Source organism: Tachypleus tridentatus, chromosome 8, assembly GCF_004210375.1.
Source record: "Tachypleus tridentatus isolate NWPU-2018 chromosome 8, ASM421037v1, whole genome shotgun sequence".
Classification (NCBI taxonomy): Eukaryota; Metazoa; Arthropoda; class Merostomata; order Xiphosura; family Limulidae; genus Tachypleus; species Tachypleus tridentatus.
In genome coordinates this window covers 23361006-23377075 of record NC_134832.1, presented here as the reverse complement: position 1 = coordinate 23377075, position 16070 = coordinate 23361006, and the positions used below count along the sequence as shown (strand labels likewise).

General features: G+C 29.3%; 1 protein-coding gene across 3 annotated transcripts in view; it reads left to right on the top strand.

The window, feature by feature from the left end:
• The window catches only part of LOC143258676 (epidermal growth factor receptor-like), a 196505-nt gene that overhangs the window by 142732 nt on the left and 37703 nt on the right, over positions 1-16070 (top strand). For 2 of the 3 annotated variants that reach the window (XM_076518060.1, XM_076518058.1), the window contains 12 exons: positions 293-394; positions 1348-1468; positions 2768-2935; positions 3418-3617; positions 3848-3980; positions 5061-5130; positions 6703-6830; positions 7602-7689; positions 8691-8786; positions 11095-11346; positions 11792-11877; positions 12574-12718. In XM_076518060.1, coding sequence (XP_076374175.1) covers positions 293-394; positions 1348-1468; positions 2768-2935; positions 3418-3617; positions 3848-3980; positions 5061-5130; positions 6703-6830; positions 7602-7689; positions 8691-8786; positions 11095-11346; positions 11792-11877; positions 12574-12718 — 1589 coding nt within the window. The remainder of the gene's footprint in view (positions 1-292; positions 395-1347; positions 1469-2767; positions 2936-3417; positions 3618-3847; positions 3981-5060; positions 5131-6702; positions 6831-7601; positions 7690-8690; positions 8787-11094; positions 11347-11791; positions 11878-12573; positions 12719-16070) is intronic. The other variant, XM_076518059.1, reaches the window with a different exon arrangement.

Below are 16070 nucleotides of genomic sequence, written 5' to 3'. Positions count from 1 at the left end.
TTATATTGAACAAACTCATGCTACCACCTAACACAATATACCTTAACAGCTTACAAGACAAAGAATTTCATTGTTATAAAAGTAAAGTATTCATACCTTAGAATAAAAAAAATAATGACCAAAATATGATGTTTAGTACACTCAGTAAAGCTGTAGCTACTATTGTTTGTGACGAGTGTGGCAAGTGTAATTTATGATACAATATAACATTATTTAAGCAAATATCCAGTTAGAATCTCATTTTACTTTATAAAAATATGTGATCTTTCTTTTTTTTATGTAATTTCCCCAGAACACCTTCTGAAGGACAATGGAGCTTGTGTTCGGTCATGTCCACCCAACAAAAAAACTGTGAAAGGAGAATGTGTACCATGTGATGGCCCTTGTCCAAAATGTAAGGTTTTCATGAAAATCTTCTATGGACAAATGATAGAAATGCACTTATGCACTAGAAGTAGATATGCATCATTTTAAATCTATTTTTAATGTTGTATGCAAGATGAATTCTGAGATATCTTGGATATCCATGTTTTATTTGTAACAGAAATTTTTATTTTTGGTGTATCACCAAAACAGGTGCTTAAAAAGATTTGGATTGTTGTCCAAAAATACTTTCAACATTGAGAGTTTTGGCTAGTTAGATAAATGAACATGAAAAGTGTGGTTTAATTTGAGTTAATAAGACATTAAATAAGATCTTAACACTATATAAAGTTATACATTGGAATTTGTAAACCACATAATTGCCAGTAGATAAATTTTTTGTGAAAATGACAGTAAGCTGTATTTGAAATGTTTCTAACTTTGAGAATGTAAAATCACTTTTTTAGTGTCAGATGGGGATTTATTCTGTGTGAAGGTAAGAGTATCTTACTGTCTGATGTTAGTGAAGAAAACAGGAAGTAAAATCCATCAAATTCTTTCGGTGTAGGCAGAGCTTGGTCATCAGCTTCCTTGTTTTTATTGTGGTCGAGCTCATGGTTGGTAATAAGGGTCACTAATTTTGAAAACCAGTCTAAACCAAAACATTATGTTGTACATGATAATATCACCTGAACACCTGTGGTATAATAGGGTAACTGCAGTGAGAAAAATGTTAAAAATGCAAATAAAACAAAATGAATTGAATTGGAAATCCATAGCATTGCTATTAGTTTCTATTATTAAAACCTAGCTTACTTTGATCAGTTATTATTATTATATAATGTATTCCAACAACTTCCTTTAAGTTTTTCAAATAAATGTTATACATAAGGCATGGCTAAAGTAAGGTTTCTAATGAGATGTCACATTTGTGTGATTTTGAATGTATATACAGTGATATACTTGAATCTTCTTTTTATATAGCTTGCACTGGTGTTAAAACATTACATTCAGGAAATATTGAGAAATTTCGAAACTGTACCGTCATCAAGGGATCCATTACCATACTTGAATCAACTTTTACTAATTATACCGATTTTGAAGAGTAAGCAATGAATCCTTAATATAAAAAAATGTTTTGTTATTTTTAAGTCATATTTTGTGGTAGAATTATGGGATTATGAAAGCATTCTACTCACATTAGAAAAACACTTTACTCACAAATGACATGAAGTGAATTTTAAATTATTACCAAGATAAAGTTTTCCCAAAACAAAAAACTTGTGTAGCAAGATTATATGATGAACAAATTAAAAGCTAATCAAATATAAATGTTGAGCTGTGCTTCACTTGGAAATGTTTAACTAAAAACTAATTATATTGTTAATGCATTAGGCTAGTAAGATCTTTTATTTTATGCATAAAAAGTAGTTAGAGGGGAGAAACTTTGAATATGGATTGATCTGAGGTTATTAGTCAGAGAGTCGTAATGTTTTCGTATGTTTCTTATCTCACCAGATTTGATTGTGTTTACAAGCATCTAAAATTGTTATTTTGAGTGTGTTTCATAACACTTACTGTAAAGAAAAAAAGAAGAATGCAGTGTTTCATTTACTCTAGCTACATTTACAGTTCTTTAAACTAAGTTGAGTAACATTTCTTGGTCATACACCAGCATTGTCATTCTGAGTGAAGGTTCTTTGTTTTCAGTTATATAATTATTTCAAGTTATCAATTTACTATGAAACAGACACTCAGTAAAAGTGATTTATGTTAATATTTAAACTACTTCATATGTTCTCATAAATTTTCTGGATGTTGAGAAAAATTTCTTTTAATTCTTTGAAATAGGCTGGAAACAAGAATGATAGATAAACTGGCATGTTTTAACAACTATTTTTCCTCTGGTAGATCTTACAAGAAATGATTTTAGTGTAGAGTGATTTCAAGCAATTAGTGATATTAGTTGTCTTTTACTTGTCTTTGGTCTAAAATCTGAAAACTGAAAAAGTAGTTACTTCCAAAAACTTGGTTCCAATACATTACATTCAGTCAATAAACATAGGTACAACTGTCCTATTAAACTTACTTTTGACTAACTGTGTATATTACATAAAAAAATCTCATTTGGTAGACAAGAAGCAATTTAAAGTATGTTTTTATCGAGGTGATTGATAAATATAGCAGTGTCAGTTCAATTCCATTGCATATTTTAACAAAACAAAAGGCAACATTTTCAGAAATTTCTTTTGGAAAGTGAATGAAAAAAATTGTTATTTACACTTGTTTCAAAGCTGAACATTTTATGTACTTACACTGTATATTCTCTTTGCCTTTATCATTTTCTTCGTAGGAATATTTGGATGATTAAATTTTTAATTTAAATCTTTTTTTTTTTCAAAAGAGATTTATCAGGTAAAGTTTATCCAGCATTACACCCTAGTCAGCTAGAAGTATTCAGCACTTTAAAAGAAATTACTGGTTACCTCAGCATTGAAGCCTCAAATCCACATTTCAAAAATCTTCATTGCTTTCATAATCTTGAAGTGATTGGAGGTCGTCAGACGACAGAGTAAGTTTTTACTTTTGTTGTAGTGGCATAAAGCAATATAAAATTATATGAATCAACTTATGTAATGTCTGAATCAGTGTGCCAGTCCCTGTTTTGGACATTATTAGTAATGCAATTTTTTTCATACAAAAATTTCTCTCAACATGGATAAATTTTCTTGTGCAAGGTCTTCAGTTGAACTTAAAACACAATACTGCTGAGTGATTCAGTACTTAGATGTATTATACATTCTTATTAGGTTTCTCATAAATTTACAGCTTTTTTATGTTTACTGATATTAAAAACTTATTCTAAGACATATATCATTGTGCTACTTTATTTCTTAATCTATTTTCTTTACCACAATATGAATTTGAGAGAAGATAAGAACATATATATATGTATATATAGAAATTGTGTATTTATTTCTGTTTTGTTAATTCTGATTATCAACAGTATAAATGGCTGTTGAATGTACTTGATTTTGATTGTTTTTTTGGTAGGCAGTATGTTTCATTATATGTTCTCAAGACATCACTAGAAACTCTAGGCTTGAAGTCCCTGAAGAGAATAACATCTGGAAACGTGATGATCCTTGAGAATCACAAACTTTGTTTAACGGAAACCATAAAATGGGACAATATCATGATGTATAATTCAAATAAGGCATTTCTTCGAGATAATGCTGAAAAGGAATACTGTAGTAAGTATAGTACATTCAAATGCATACATACATACATATACACACACACATATATGCAACTTTATAAATTAAATAAATATTAATTAATTGTTAAACTACACAAGATTGTTTTCATAAATGCAGTTACATGTTCATAACAGTCTTCTTTGCAAAAAAAAGATCTGTCTTTTATATTGTACAGTTTGAACCATGTGGAAATTTAATATGTAATTTTCTTTCTTTATTTACAGAAGACAGAGGATTAGTATGTCACAATCAGTGTAAAAATGAAGAGTGTTGGGGACCTCGTCCAGATGAATGTGTATCTTGTCAAGCTTACAAGCTAGGAGATATTTGCATGGAGAATTGCAGTGTGGTAGAAAGGTATGTTAATCTCAGGGAATTCACTGCATTTTAGGGCAAAAATGAAGTTTACCATCTTTTTTTTTTTAACAGTGTAATACAAAATTTTATTCTGGCAAAACAGATTTAAACCTAGATGAAAGTATTAAAAATAAAATGAATAATTAAAAATATAGTGATTTAATGCTGCAGGAACATTTTGGAACTTGGAATTCATTTTCTAAAACATAAAGGCTTACTTGACAGTAATTAAGTATTTGGTGAGTATATTCATATAATTATTGTGTAGCATTTTACACATTTGTTTCTTAAGTCTAAATTTCCAAAATATGAAGATGCACTCGACAGTAACTAAACATTTGATAAGGATGTTTGTATAGTTATTGTGCAGTATTATACATGTATGTTTCTGAAATTTAAATTTATAAAACATGAAGGCGTAGTTGACAGTAACTGAACATTTGTTAAGGATTTTCATATTGTTATTGTGCAGTATTGTATATGTATGTATCTTAAGACTAGAAACTTAGAGTTTATGCTTTATTCAGCAAAATTAGTATTAAGCAAAAATATTTAAAATAATATTACTAAATATAATAACTGTAAACCAAACAGACATGCACTAGAAAGAACTAAACCAAAAAAGAAAAACTGGTTTACTTTGCAATACACCTTTTATGAAAAGCACAATCTTTCACTATTTCAGAATAAATGTGATGAATGTTGTTTGTATGAAATATTGACCATTTTTTGTTTTTCTTGCATATACATGCCTTATATATTCTCTTAGATTGCTTTGATGTGATACATATAAGGTGAATCATGCTTGACCTTTTTCGTCTTTCTACTTACAATGATTTTAAATGTGTTTGTATTTTTAGTTCAATGACTTGATGAGAGACAATATTTTTAATTTAGGTGTTGAAAACAAAATAATAAATTTTAATGCAGCTTGAACATAAAGATTATCCTTTCAAACAGATCACTTAATTAAATGCTGTTAACATTTTGTGTTTTTATAAAGTGCAGATTGACTCAAAATATGCATGCTTTGTTATTAAAGAGATAAATGTAATAAATTTTTGAATATATCTTTTTCAGTTCGTATGATGCTGGAAATAACACATGTAAACACTGTCACAGTGAGTGCTTAATAGGATGCAGTGGTCCAGTGAGTTGCATTTCAAATCATAACTAATTAATTAAATAATGATGAACATAATTGTTCAATATAGTCAAATAATAGATGTCGTGACATGCTCTATTGTTGAGAGGATTCATTTGAATTAATTGGTAAAAATGATGTGAAGTACAGTTCTCATAAAATTAAATTTATTAATTTATTATAATATTTGTTACAAACTGTGTTTTATATCAAACAAGTTGTATGTCTATATACACAAATAATGTTTCAACAGTAATTCCTTGTTAATGGTAACTATGCTTAACTTATTTATATTTGGTCAGTAAAGTAAAAAGTAATTCATCAAGTAACTGATCAGCAAGATAGATGTGATAATACTGAACTAAAACACTATCTTACTTTTTATTACTTATTGACAAAGCTTCTCAATCAGTAACATTTATGAAATTCCAGATGTTGCAACATCATGATTAGTAACTTCCTCTAACAAAGAGACATCTAAATCAAAATAAGGAAACTATAGTTTACAACAGCATGATTGTGAATTTCTTTAATGAAAATTTTGTTTCTCTTTTATTATCAATATGTAAGATATTTTAATAATACAGGTTCTAAATAAAAGTAGATAATGATGACACTTAGCTCTGTTTTTGAAACAGGTTTGTATTCTTTGTTACAGTATTACATATACAGCAAAGGTTTGTTGTTATATAAAGTGAAATATTCTAATGATTTTCTATGCATTTTCAGTTTGACAGAATGTACTCTTCCACGAATGTATTCTGCTATTATAACAGTCCACATAGAGAGTAGAATGATCAGAAATCAACTGTTCATTGTCTGTGATCAGTTCATGTATATCAAAGCACTTAAAAGCTATTCAGCACCTTTTTTATAAATCTTAACAGTATACACCCTCCAAAGGGTTTTCTCAAAGAAATACAAAAATAGTAACATTTTTTTGGAAAATACTACCACTATAGTTAGTTACCTCAGACAGGACATAAATATAAAAGTGATCCTATCATAAAAGTTCAATTATTGTGAATTTGTAGATGTTAATTAATCTGTTAGTTAAAAGTTAAATATGTAACTGAAAATGTGATAAAAAAGAATTCCAAAAATAAGTCTATAAGCATCTTAATAAAGTCATTATTATCATTCACACACGCAAGGTATCATCATCTTTCTTAAAATATAATGTTTGTTTTGTTTCATTCATAGGTTTCCACAGAATAAAATAATGTTAGGTTTGATTTTGAAGTAGGTGTTAGAATTAATCCATGGTTTGTGTAGTTTTAAATGTACTCTGTTGCAAAACTCAGGAAAAGAATCCAAAAAGCCTTTGATAGAAATAAAGGAGACTCTGAGCCATTTTCAGGGTAAATCGAGCCATAAGTAACCAACTATGGACTTTTTTGTAAATGTAAAAGTCATTATTAGTTATTTTGGTTTTATTTATTTTAAAATATTTTCAAAGGACGTACATTTAAAAAAAAAGAAGAAAGTCTATCATCTATCATCCTCAATCCAGATAGCTAAAAATAAATACTTGTGTTTTTCTTTATTACTTTTCTAAACCAAGTTTCTGTCTTTCAGGAATCAAACAACTGTAAAAAATGCCAAAACGTTAAAGATGGTCCCTACTGTATCTCTAAATGTCCTATCACTAAATACAGTGATGACAACAAGGAGTGTAAATTGTGTCATGAGAACTGTATTTATGGGTGAGTTAACTATGTATTTTAGTTTTAACATACAGTTTATATCATATTCCATTAATAAGCTTAAAACATTTTAGGAAAAACACCTGAAATTAATGTTGGGGATTGTAAGTAGTTATGCTTAACAATAAATTACATTTTTACTACCTTAAGCTAATAGTTCAGATTGTTCTGGATGTGTAATATTTACAACATGATAGACAAGTCATTTCCAGGTATAGTGAATAGTACTTTTTAAATTAATATGTGTGAGTGAAGAAAAGTAATTAGTATTATTAGTTGTGCTGTTTTTAAGATAAGCTATATAGTGTTTATACTGGTGCATGAAGTAACATGGGATGTGTGACTTAATTAATTTTGGTAGGGTTGTTTTATCTATGCCATTAAACACCTTACTTACCTTTGCTCCCATCACAAACAGTTTAGTTTGGTAACTAAATAGTAAAGTATCTTTACCATCTAATATGAGTTAATCAAAGCTAGATTTTACCAGTCATTATAGTTGTTGTCATCATGCTGTATTTTTCTCTTTTTTTATCATTTTTCCTTTCTTTTTGTGTATATAAACAAATGGAACTTTTAATTAGCAATATTATACTTTAATATTAAAATTTACTTTAATACTTCCTGTTTATACATTGAACAGTTCTGCATTATTCATGGTTTATAATATTTATTGAGATTTTCAAATTTTTTAACACCTTTATGAATTTTATATTTCATTTAGCTTATATGAATTTTCTGTTAGTTAATTTAGTGTGTTTTATCTTACAGCTGTACTGGTCCCAACAACACTCTTGGTCCTGGAGGATGTAACTCATGTGAGAAAGCAATTATGAAAGAAAACAGCTACAGTGAGGTTGTAAGTCATTCTTTTGTCTTTTAATACATCTGGAGTCTAAAGACGCTATGGACATTTTAAAAGACTGTTTTGAAGAAGCTATAGGAGCATGTATAGAAATGCTGTTGCTGATAATGTAATGCTTTTGTGCCATGTAGGTAAATGCATTGTTCTGAGTTGTGGTTTGTTATATAATAAACAACTTCCTTTTCATGAAGAAATTTCAAACTAGTAAACATAACCTGCTTTGATAAAAAGCTTATGCACTTCTAAATATGATTTTTTATTAAAATTGTGCATAATTACTTTATTTTCCAATGTTTATCATTCTAATATTTAAATTTAAGAATGCAAGAAAAGTGTACTTAATTAGTTATAATCATTAAGAGGTTGATTTTTAGTTTTTCTTTTAGCTTGCTCTAATTGGATGCTAATATTAATCAGAAACTGAAGTGCCAAAAATGCAGTTGATGTTCAATGTATATCTTGAAAGTACATTTTCCAAATGTCTGTAAGCTTTTGATCATGGTTATATTTACAAAATTGTTTAAATTATTGCAGTATGAAAATAGAAAACAAACTTGTTTTGGTAAAACAAGTAGATTTGTAGAATTATAAGTTATCTTTAAAGCTTGTATAATTGTAGATTTAATTACAAACCTCAGAAGACAGTGTATATGAAAAATGTGTAAATCAATGATTGTTAGAATAATGCTACTTTTTGGATAAGGTGCATTTGGTTCCTAATCAATTATATTTTGTATATGCTTTATGAAATTATGAGAAATTTAGGAAATGTTTGTGAGAGATTGAGTATATTCTTTGCTCTATTATAAGCAGTGATCAGTTAAAGGGAAATTATTAGTTAACTTTACATTTCACTTATAAACTGTGTAATTCAAATTTTGCTTGCTGACATGTTATTGCAGACCCACTATTTTTAAATGTCATGTAACCAAAACACTTTTTGTCTAAAACTACATCAGTGTTCATAATTTTTATGTTTTTTCATCTTACATCAGGAATGTTTGTCTGTTGATGCAACTTGTCCAGAAGGATATTTTACAGAATATATTGGGCCTTTAGACACAGACTTGAAGGAGTTAGTTGGGAAACCTGTAAGTGAACCTTTTTTACTGTTCTTTTAAATGGTTCAGTAAATTAAAAATAAAAACATAGATGTGAAATTAATTGTATATAAATTTAGAAATATTGTTCTAAAGGAAAAACTGACTGTATCTTTATTTGATTACATTTTGATTGTCATCAGTCAAAACATTATTCTTAACTATCTCCATATTGATTTCCAATAGAAAATTTGTATTAGCTTTTCAACTATACTGTTCATTGTAACTAGGTCATTGCATTGAAAACGTTTGCTGTTCAGTCAAAGAATTTGTCAAGTTCAACTCACTTATAACACTTTAATCTTGTATGAAGCATTTTTGTATCAGTTATCTCTAAGCTTAAAACTAATGTTCTCTGACATACAATGCCAAAGCTTATAAGTACCATTCTTAACTAAACTAGTACAGATTTTCAGTAACAAAATAAATTTAGAGGCATTTTGATGACACTTTGTTCATTGTAGATCACTACTAATGAGGCTTTGGTATTCTTAGGTATGAGATAGGGTGTGCTTTAACAGCAGGAAACTTGTGAAGTAACTGTGAATTCTCTAGGGTACTGAATAAAGAGACTATAGGTAGTGCTTTGTCCTACAGCTTTTGGTTTTTCAGGATTGATCTCCACAGAATTGTAACACAATGCTCTCAAAATAAAGTTTTTACTCAAAGATCTTCTAATACAACTGAACTTATAAAACATGCTTAAATTCCATAGGTAAACTCAGTTTCTTTATCTTGTTGACAGTATTACCTCATGATCTTGTTTTCTCACAACATTTCCTGGCTGTAATATAAATATGTCATCCATTTGACCAGTAAAGGCTATTACAGTCGATGAGTCTTTAAACATAGATACACAACATTACTGACACATCCCTTCTACCAGGAGATATATACTATACAGAACAAATATAAAAAATAAAAACTATAAAAAGGGCAACCACAGTGGGTTTCTGGACCATGTATTTATGTTAAACTACATAGAAACTGGATAACACAAATTTTTTCAATTCTCACATAACTAAAAACAGGTAGAAAACATATGTTATGCTTGTGTGTCACAAGACCTTGATTTTTCTCAGAGTAACATAATTTTTTATATATTGTTTTGAGTTTTTATAACTCCTTCAGACTAATAGTTTTTGGTTGTCAGTTATTCAATGATAAAAATTAAATGTAGCATTATACTTTCTTTTGAATGCCAACCAGTAATGGCTAAATTGAGAATTATTAGTGTTATTGTGAAGTTTTCTCAGATTTGAAAGTTTAGTTAGTGTCAAGATGTTTGTTTTGAAAGTAAAATTTTTAACTGTTTAATCAGTATGTGTATTAGGAGTATATTTACTCCTATTTCTTGTAAGTTTGTATATTATCATTATTTTTAATTTGTAGGGCTTCCCAATAAATTCTACTTTTCCCCTATATTTTCACTACAGATGCTCTCCATTTTTCCCCTTATTTTTAGGTAAAATTTCTATTTTTTTTACTCATATTTCAACATCACTTTTGATCAGTTGAACACAAAATATAAAACTTGTCACAAAAACACATATAGCCATATTGTGAATATAGTCTAACTGCTTTTCTTGCATTTAAGATCTGGTTATTTGCACAAGTTATAACTTCTTGGTGGCATTAGAAACAGACACTTTTCTTTTGCAGGATGAACAAACTATTCTCTGCTTTCTTGTTAGTAATTTTAGAATGAATATATAACCTCCATCCCAGTGAAGAATAAGTGAGGGATGATCAAATGCTCTTTTAGCTCAATACATTCTACATTTTCAAGCTGAATCATGTGAACCAGCCTTTGATATAGATGTGAGACATCATGGGCTTGAGCCAATGTATTTCACTCTCGTAGTTTCTATTTTTTTATCATTCATGTGAGACTGGCAAATGGAAGTTAAGATTGATATATTGTGTATTCCACCTCAATATAAGTTCTACTTCTGCAGTTACCTCAAAACCCAGGTCATATTTCATATCCTACATTATAGCCTATACCTTCAGGATTCTTTTAAAGTATGCAGCATCTTTGCTTTGTTTTTTGATTAGGCTAGTTTTTGTTCATTTAAATGTCATTTATCATATGTTTTTAATGCAATTCTTCCTTTTGATTTTATTTTGCTTAACTGTTTAAGTATTAATTTTCTGTATATGTTATAAAATATATGTATCAAAACCTAGCTTGATAGAAAAAATCATAGTTAGCACAATGGTTTTTTGCTTGATGTTCTAACTATGCATGGATTATGATTTGCAAGTTAAAAGTTATTTTTTTTTATTACATGTTTAGGTGTTTCGACCTTGTCACTCTCAGTGTCTCACATGCACAGGATATGGAGTCCACAAATCAGTGTGTAATTGTAAGGATTATATGTCAGGTGAACAGTGTGAATCAAGCTGTCCTATTGACCACTATGCCAATAATGCAAGTCGAACCTGTGTTAAATGTGCTAATGAATGTCGAGAATGCATGGGTCCAACAACTAGAGACTGTAAAGATTGTCGAAACTTTAGAGTATACATGAATGATAACAAAACAAGTGTAGGTAGCTATTTAAGAAACCTGAAAATATCAAACAGAAAAGCAATTCAATGCTATTTTTGAACTATGAAATTTAGTGTTATTACAAGTTTACTGTTAGTGTACTATTGTTATCTGGTTCTTTTATCTTATGTAAATTATAGAAAGTCTAAGTCGTTTAAAATGAGTGCAGGCTGATCTATGAAAATTTTATTATTGATAATTAAAAACTGAAAAAGGACCTTACATTTAAAAAAAATTCCAAAATTGTAGAAAGTTATGGCAAAATGATAATTTGTTAGTCATTGATGACATATGATTATCCAGTTTGTAATATGAAAGTAATTTTTAAACCTGTAATTGTTAGAAATAAAGTGAACCAAGTTGTGTGAAAAAAACATTTTGTTTATATAAAAAGATGCAAACTGTTGCTTGACATTTCAAAGAAGTAATTTTTTTTCTCTAGTTCAACTGCACTGCTATATGCCCACCTGATAAGCCATATAGAATTCTACAAAAAATTCCATATTGTTCGACTGTGGATCCATCAAAGTTGGTTTTATTTTGTTATGAGTTCTCTCAAAAATTTTCCCATTAAAGTTTTCTAAAACTGGCTGTGATTTCTTTTCAAAGACATTATCTTTCAACATATTCTTCATTAGAGGGTGATAAAATGTTTTTTGATTTATTATAATTTTTATCAATTAAAAAATAAATATTGTTAAATGCTAAAAACATATTATGAATAAAGGCAAATGTGGTAACAATTTTTTTGGTAGAAATGTTGAAAAATTATTTTGTTTTTCTTCTTTTTTACTATACTTCTTTTTCTGGTTGTCATACTTGTTGTACGTGTATTTAATTATCTGTCTAAAATTTTTATCAGAATTTTTACTAACATACACTGAATTTATTTATTATACATGTTAAAATAAATATCTTTTAGAAAAGCTCTTAAAATTGAAGTGCTTGGTCAGGCAATAAGAGTTCTAGTCAGGGCACCATGCTGTTAATATCATAAAGAATATGCTTATGTTTGCTAGCCATTTTTGTTTCTGTAAGGATTAATTAATATGTTTGGTTGACACAAAGTTTGAAGTAAGACATGTTTATCAGGCCAGTTTGTTATGTTTCATATCACACATGTAAACCAACCTGGTAGAAACAGCAAAACTACACAATAGGTTTTAAATAGTTAGGTGTAAAATTATAAATTATTAAGTAGAGACAGATTGTTGAATATTTCAGCAGTTTCAAGGAAGAAAATAATAAACGAGTGATTCTGGGTGTCACAATTGGACCCTCCCTGGTGTTTTTTATACTTGTTGCTGGCATAATGTACTGGATACTACAACGTATTCATACAAAGAAAAATACTGTAAAGATTGTAGAGGTAAGAAAATAAGGACATGGGATAACTAATTTTCATAATCAAGCTCATAATACAGAGTACTTAATAATCTAAATTGTTGATTTCAACAATATTTAGTTGCTGTATAGAATTTAAAATTAAAGCTGTCATTCAGTATAGGAATTTTTTTATTCAAACCTTTTTAATATCTGTGTTTTTTTAAAAAGATATTTTCAGCTTTTTTAGCAAACTTATTTTCTTGGGATGCACATTATTTATTTGTACAAGTTATGGTTGTGATTTTTGCTTCATTTTTATTAAAAAACTATACTTGGTGCATGTTAGAAGAAAAGTCAATGAGCATTTTAGGTATAGTTGCAGAGGTGGGAAGGGAGAAATGTAAATTGCTTGAAGTGATGGCAGTGTTTAGTGAAGAACTTATTAAGCTTCTACACCTGATGGGTGCAGTTGGCAAATAGGATTTCAAGGGAACTAAGAAGGAAAATAGGGCTTGGAATGTAATACATTTAGGGTCAAGGATGAGTGTGGTTTTAGGTTGAGCAACTGGTTCCAAGCACTTGCTAGTGATGAAGGTGGTGAAGCAGATAAGAGAAAAAGATTATTACAAGGGGTGATAGTGTGAAGGATAGGAAAATTATAGTTGCTGGTGACTCTCTAGTTATGCAAATACACAGAGTGAATTGAATAGGAACAAAAGAATATGGCTACACTATCCAGGAGTATGAGTACAGGATATAACTGATAGAACCAGAGAGATAGTTAAGGGTACTAGTAGCAATACAGTTTTTGTGGTACACAGTGGGGCTAATGATGTAAGGAAAGATGGATCTGAAGAGCTTATTGATAAGTATAGAATAGTAAAGGCATTCAGCCCTTTTGTGATGGGTTTAGTATAAAATACATAAGGTCATATACACTTTTGCACATGTTAAGTTTTCATACTATGATTTTTAATGTACTAACTGTACCTTCAAAAAAGTTTATAGTGGTGGGTGTATGGCTGAATTGATCACTTAAGGTTCAATGTGTGTCATAAAAATGTTGGTTAGTATTGGTGACACAGGATTTTCCATACTTAAGCCATTTATTTGTAGGTAGTTCAATAACCAAAAGGTATGTTGATGGTACAATTGCTGGATTGACATCTACAGAATACATACTTAGTTTTTCAATTGCGTTAACTTGATACACCCCAACATTAAGCTCTCTCGTCTCGTGAACAGGAAAAAACTAACCAAATAGCATTTTTTAACCTCAAAATCACTAGAACTGATACACAATTCAAAACAGAAAGTCATGGAAAAATCACCCATACTGGATTATACATTCCCTGGGACTCAGCACATGAAACAAAACTAAAACTCAACATATTAAGAAACCAAATAAACACAGCCTCAAAACTATGCTCACCAGATAAAATTAAAATGAAATCAACAAAATTAAACAGTACTTCATCAACATTGACACATTTCCTCAAAAAGCTGTGGAAAAAATATACCCACACAACTAGACCAACAACAAACAAACAACAATAAATCTCAAGATACAACAAACTACAAAACCTTATACTGCTGCATCCATATGTTCTAGACATCAGTGAAAAAATAACCAACATTTGGAAAAAAACTTAAAACACAACATTCAAGTAAACACAAAATTTATTCAAGAACCAGGTACAAAACTAAAGTCCATACCATGTAAAAACTACACTGACAAACACAACACCAACATAATTTATAAAATACAATGCAACAACTGCCATGACTTCTATATTGGAGAAACAAGCAGGAAAATGGAAACTAGATTCAAAGAACACAGAAAACACCTTCACACGTTTTTGAACACTGTAAATCAAATAAACACAACATAACCATAGAAAACACCCTGATATTAAATAAGGAAACAAATATAAGCAAACGCAAAATCAAAGAAGCCCTATTTATACAGCAACTAAAACCAAGATTAAACCAGTATTTTGGAACACCTTTATACCTATACTAATTAATAGTGTATTAGTATGCAATTTATTAATTGTGATAATAAATAACCTGCAATGCCCCTTACAATCCCGTACCAATTTATACTCTCATCCCTTAGACGTTTCCATCAATGGTCACATTCAAACTCTCTCTTTCTTAACCTGAAGATGACCTAGGAAGGTTGAAATGTTGCTCTTTTCTTATCAGTAAAAGTGTTAATACCCATACCAGCCATTCTGAGATACATTTTTATTTCAAGTGGGTTTCTTGTCATAAAAAATATGTTCTTTTCAGTTTTTTTGAAGGAAGGTACATGTATTATGCCTCAACCAGAGCACTTAATATATGGGAAAAATATAGAGGTAAAAGATATCATTTTAAGTTCTGAAATTCTAAGAGAAAAGTTGGAAAACCTTAAAATTGATAAATCCTCTGAAACAGAGAACTTTTATTTTAGAGTTTTAAAGGAACTTAAAGATTTTATTTATGAACTAATAACTAATATTGTTTATAGGCCATTGAATAATGGAAAAGTATTAGAAGATTAGAAGTTGGCTAATGTTCGTTCAATATTTAAAGTAGTTTTACATGAGTACTTGAAAGGTTTTGGAGAGTGTGATTAAAGATGCATTGCAGAGTCACTTATAGCAATTTAATATAGTATTACAAAGGGAATGTCTTGTTTCACAAATCTTCTGACATTTTTTGAAGATGTTACTGCAAGATTTGATGAAGGAAATATTGTGGATTTGATTTACCTTGATTTTCAGAATGCATTTGATAAGGTGTCTCCCAAAAGACTTGCTATAAGAATTAAGTCTATGGGTGTGGGGGAAATATTATTAAGCTTAATAGAAACATGGCTGGAGAGCAGAAAGCAGAGAGTAATAATAAATGGTTGATATATATCTAACTGGATTATACTTGCAAACAATTGTCTCATGGTTCTGTGCTGGTTCCTCTGCTGTTTGTGAGGTGTATTGATATCAACTCTGGAATTATTAACAAAATTTTGAAGTTTGCATATGACATTAAGATTTTTGGTGTGGCTAACTGTGTTAAAGATGTTGCTAACTTACAGGGAGGTTTAGATCATTTGATGCATTCGGCCAGTACTTGAGAGATAATGTTTAACTATCCAAAATGTAAGGTGATGAATATAGATTTTCACAATTCAAATCATTGCTACACATTAAGTGAGAGTACTTTAAATACTGTGGTTGAAGAAAAAAGATCTTGGCTTTGTAATTGAAAATTACTTAAGTATTCAGCTAAACAGTGTATTGTACCTAGCAATAGGGCTAATAGGATTTTGGGTATCATCTATAAAAACATTGAATACAAGACAAGAGGTACTTTGCTTCACTGTATAGATCACTTGTAAGGCCATGTTT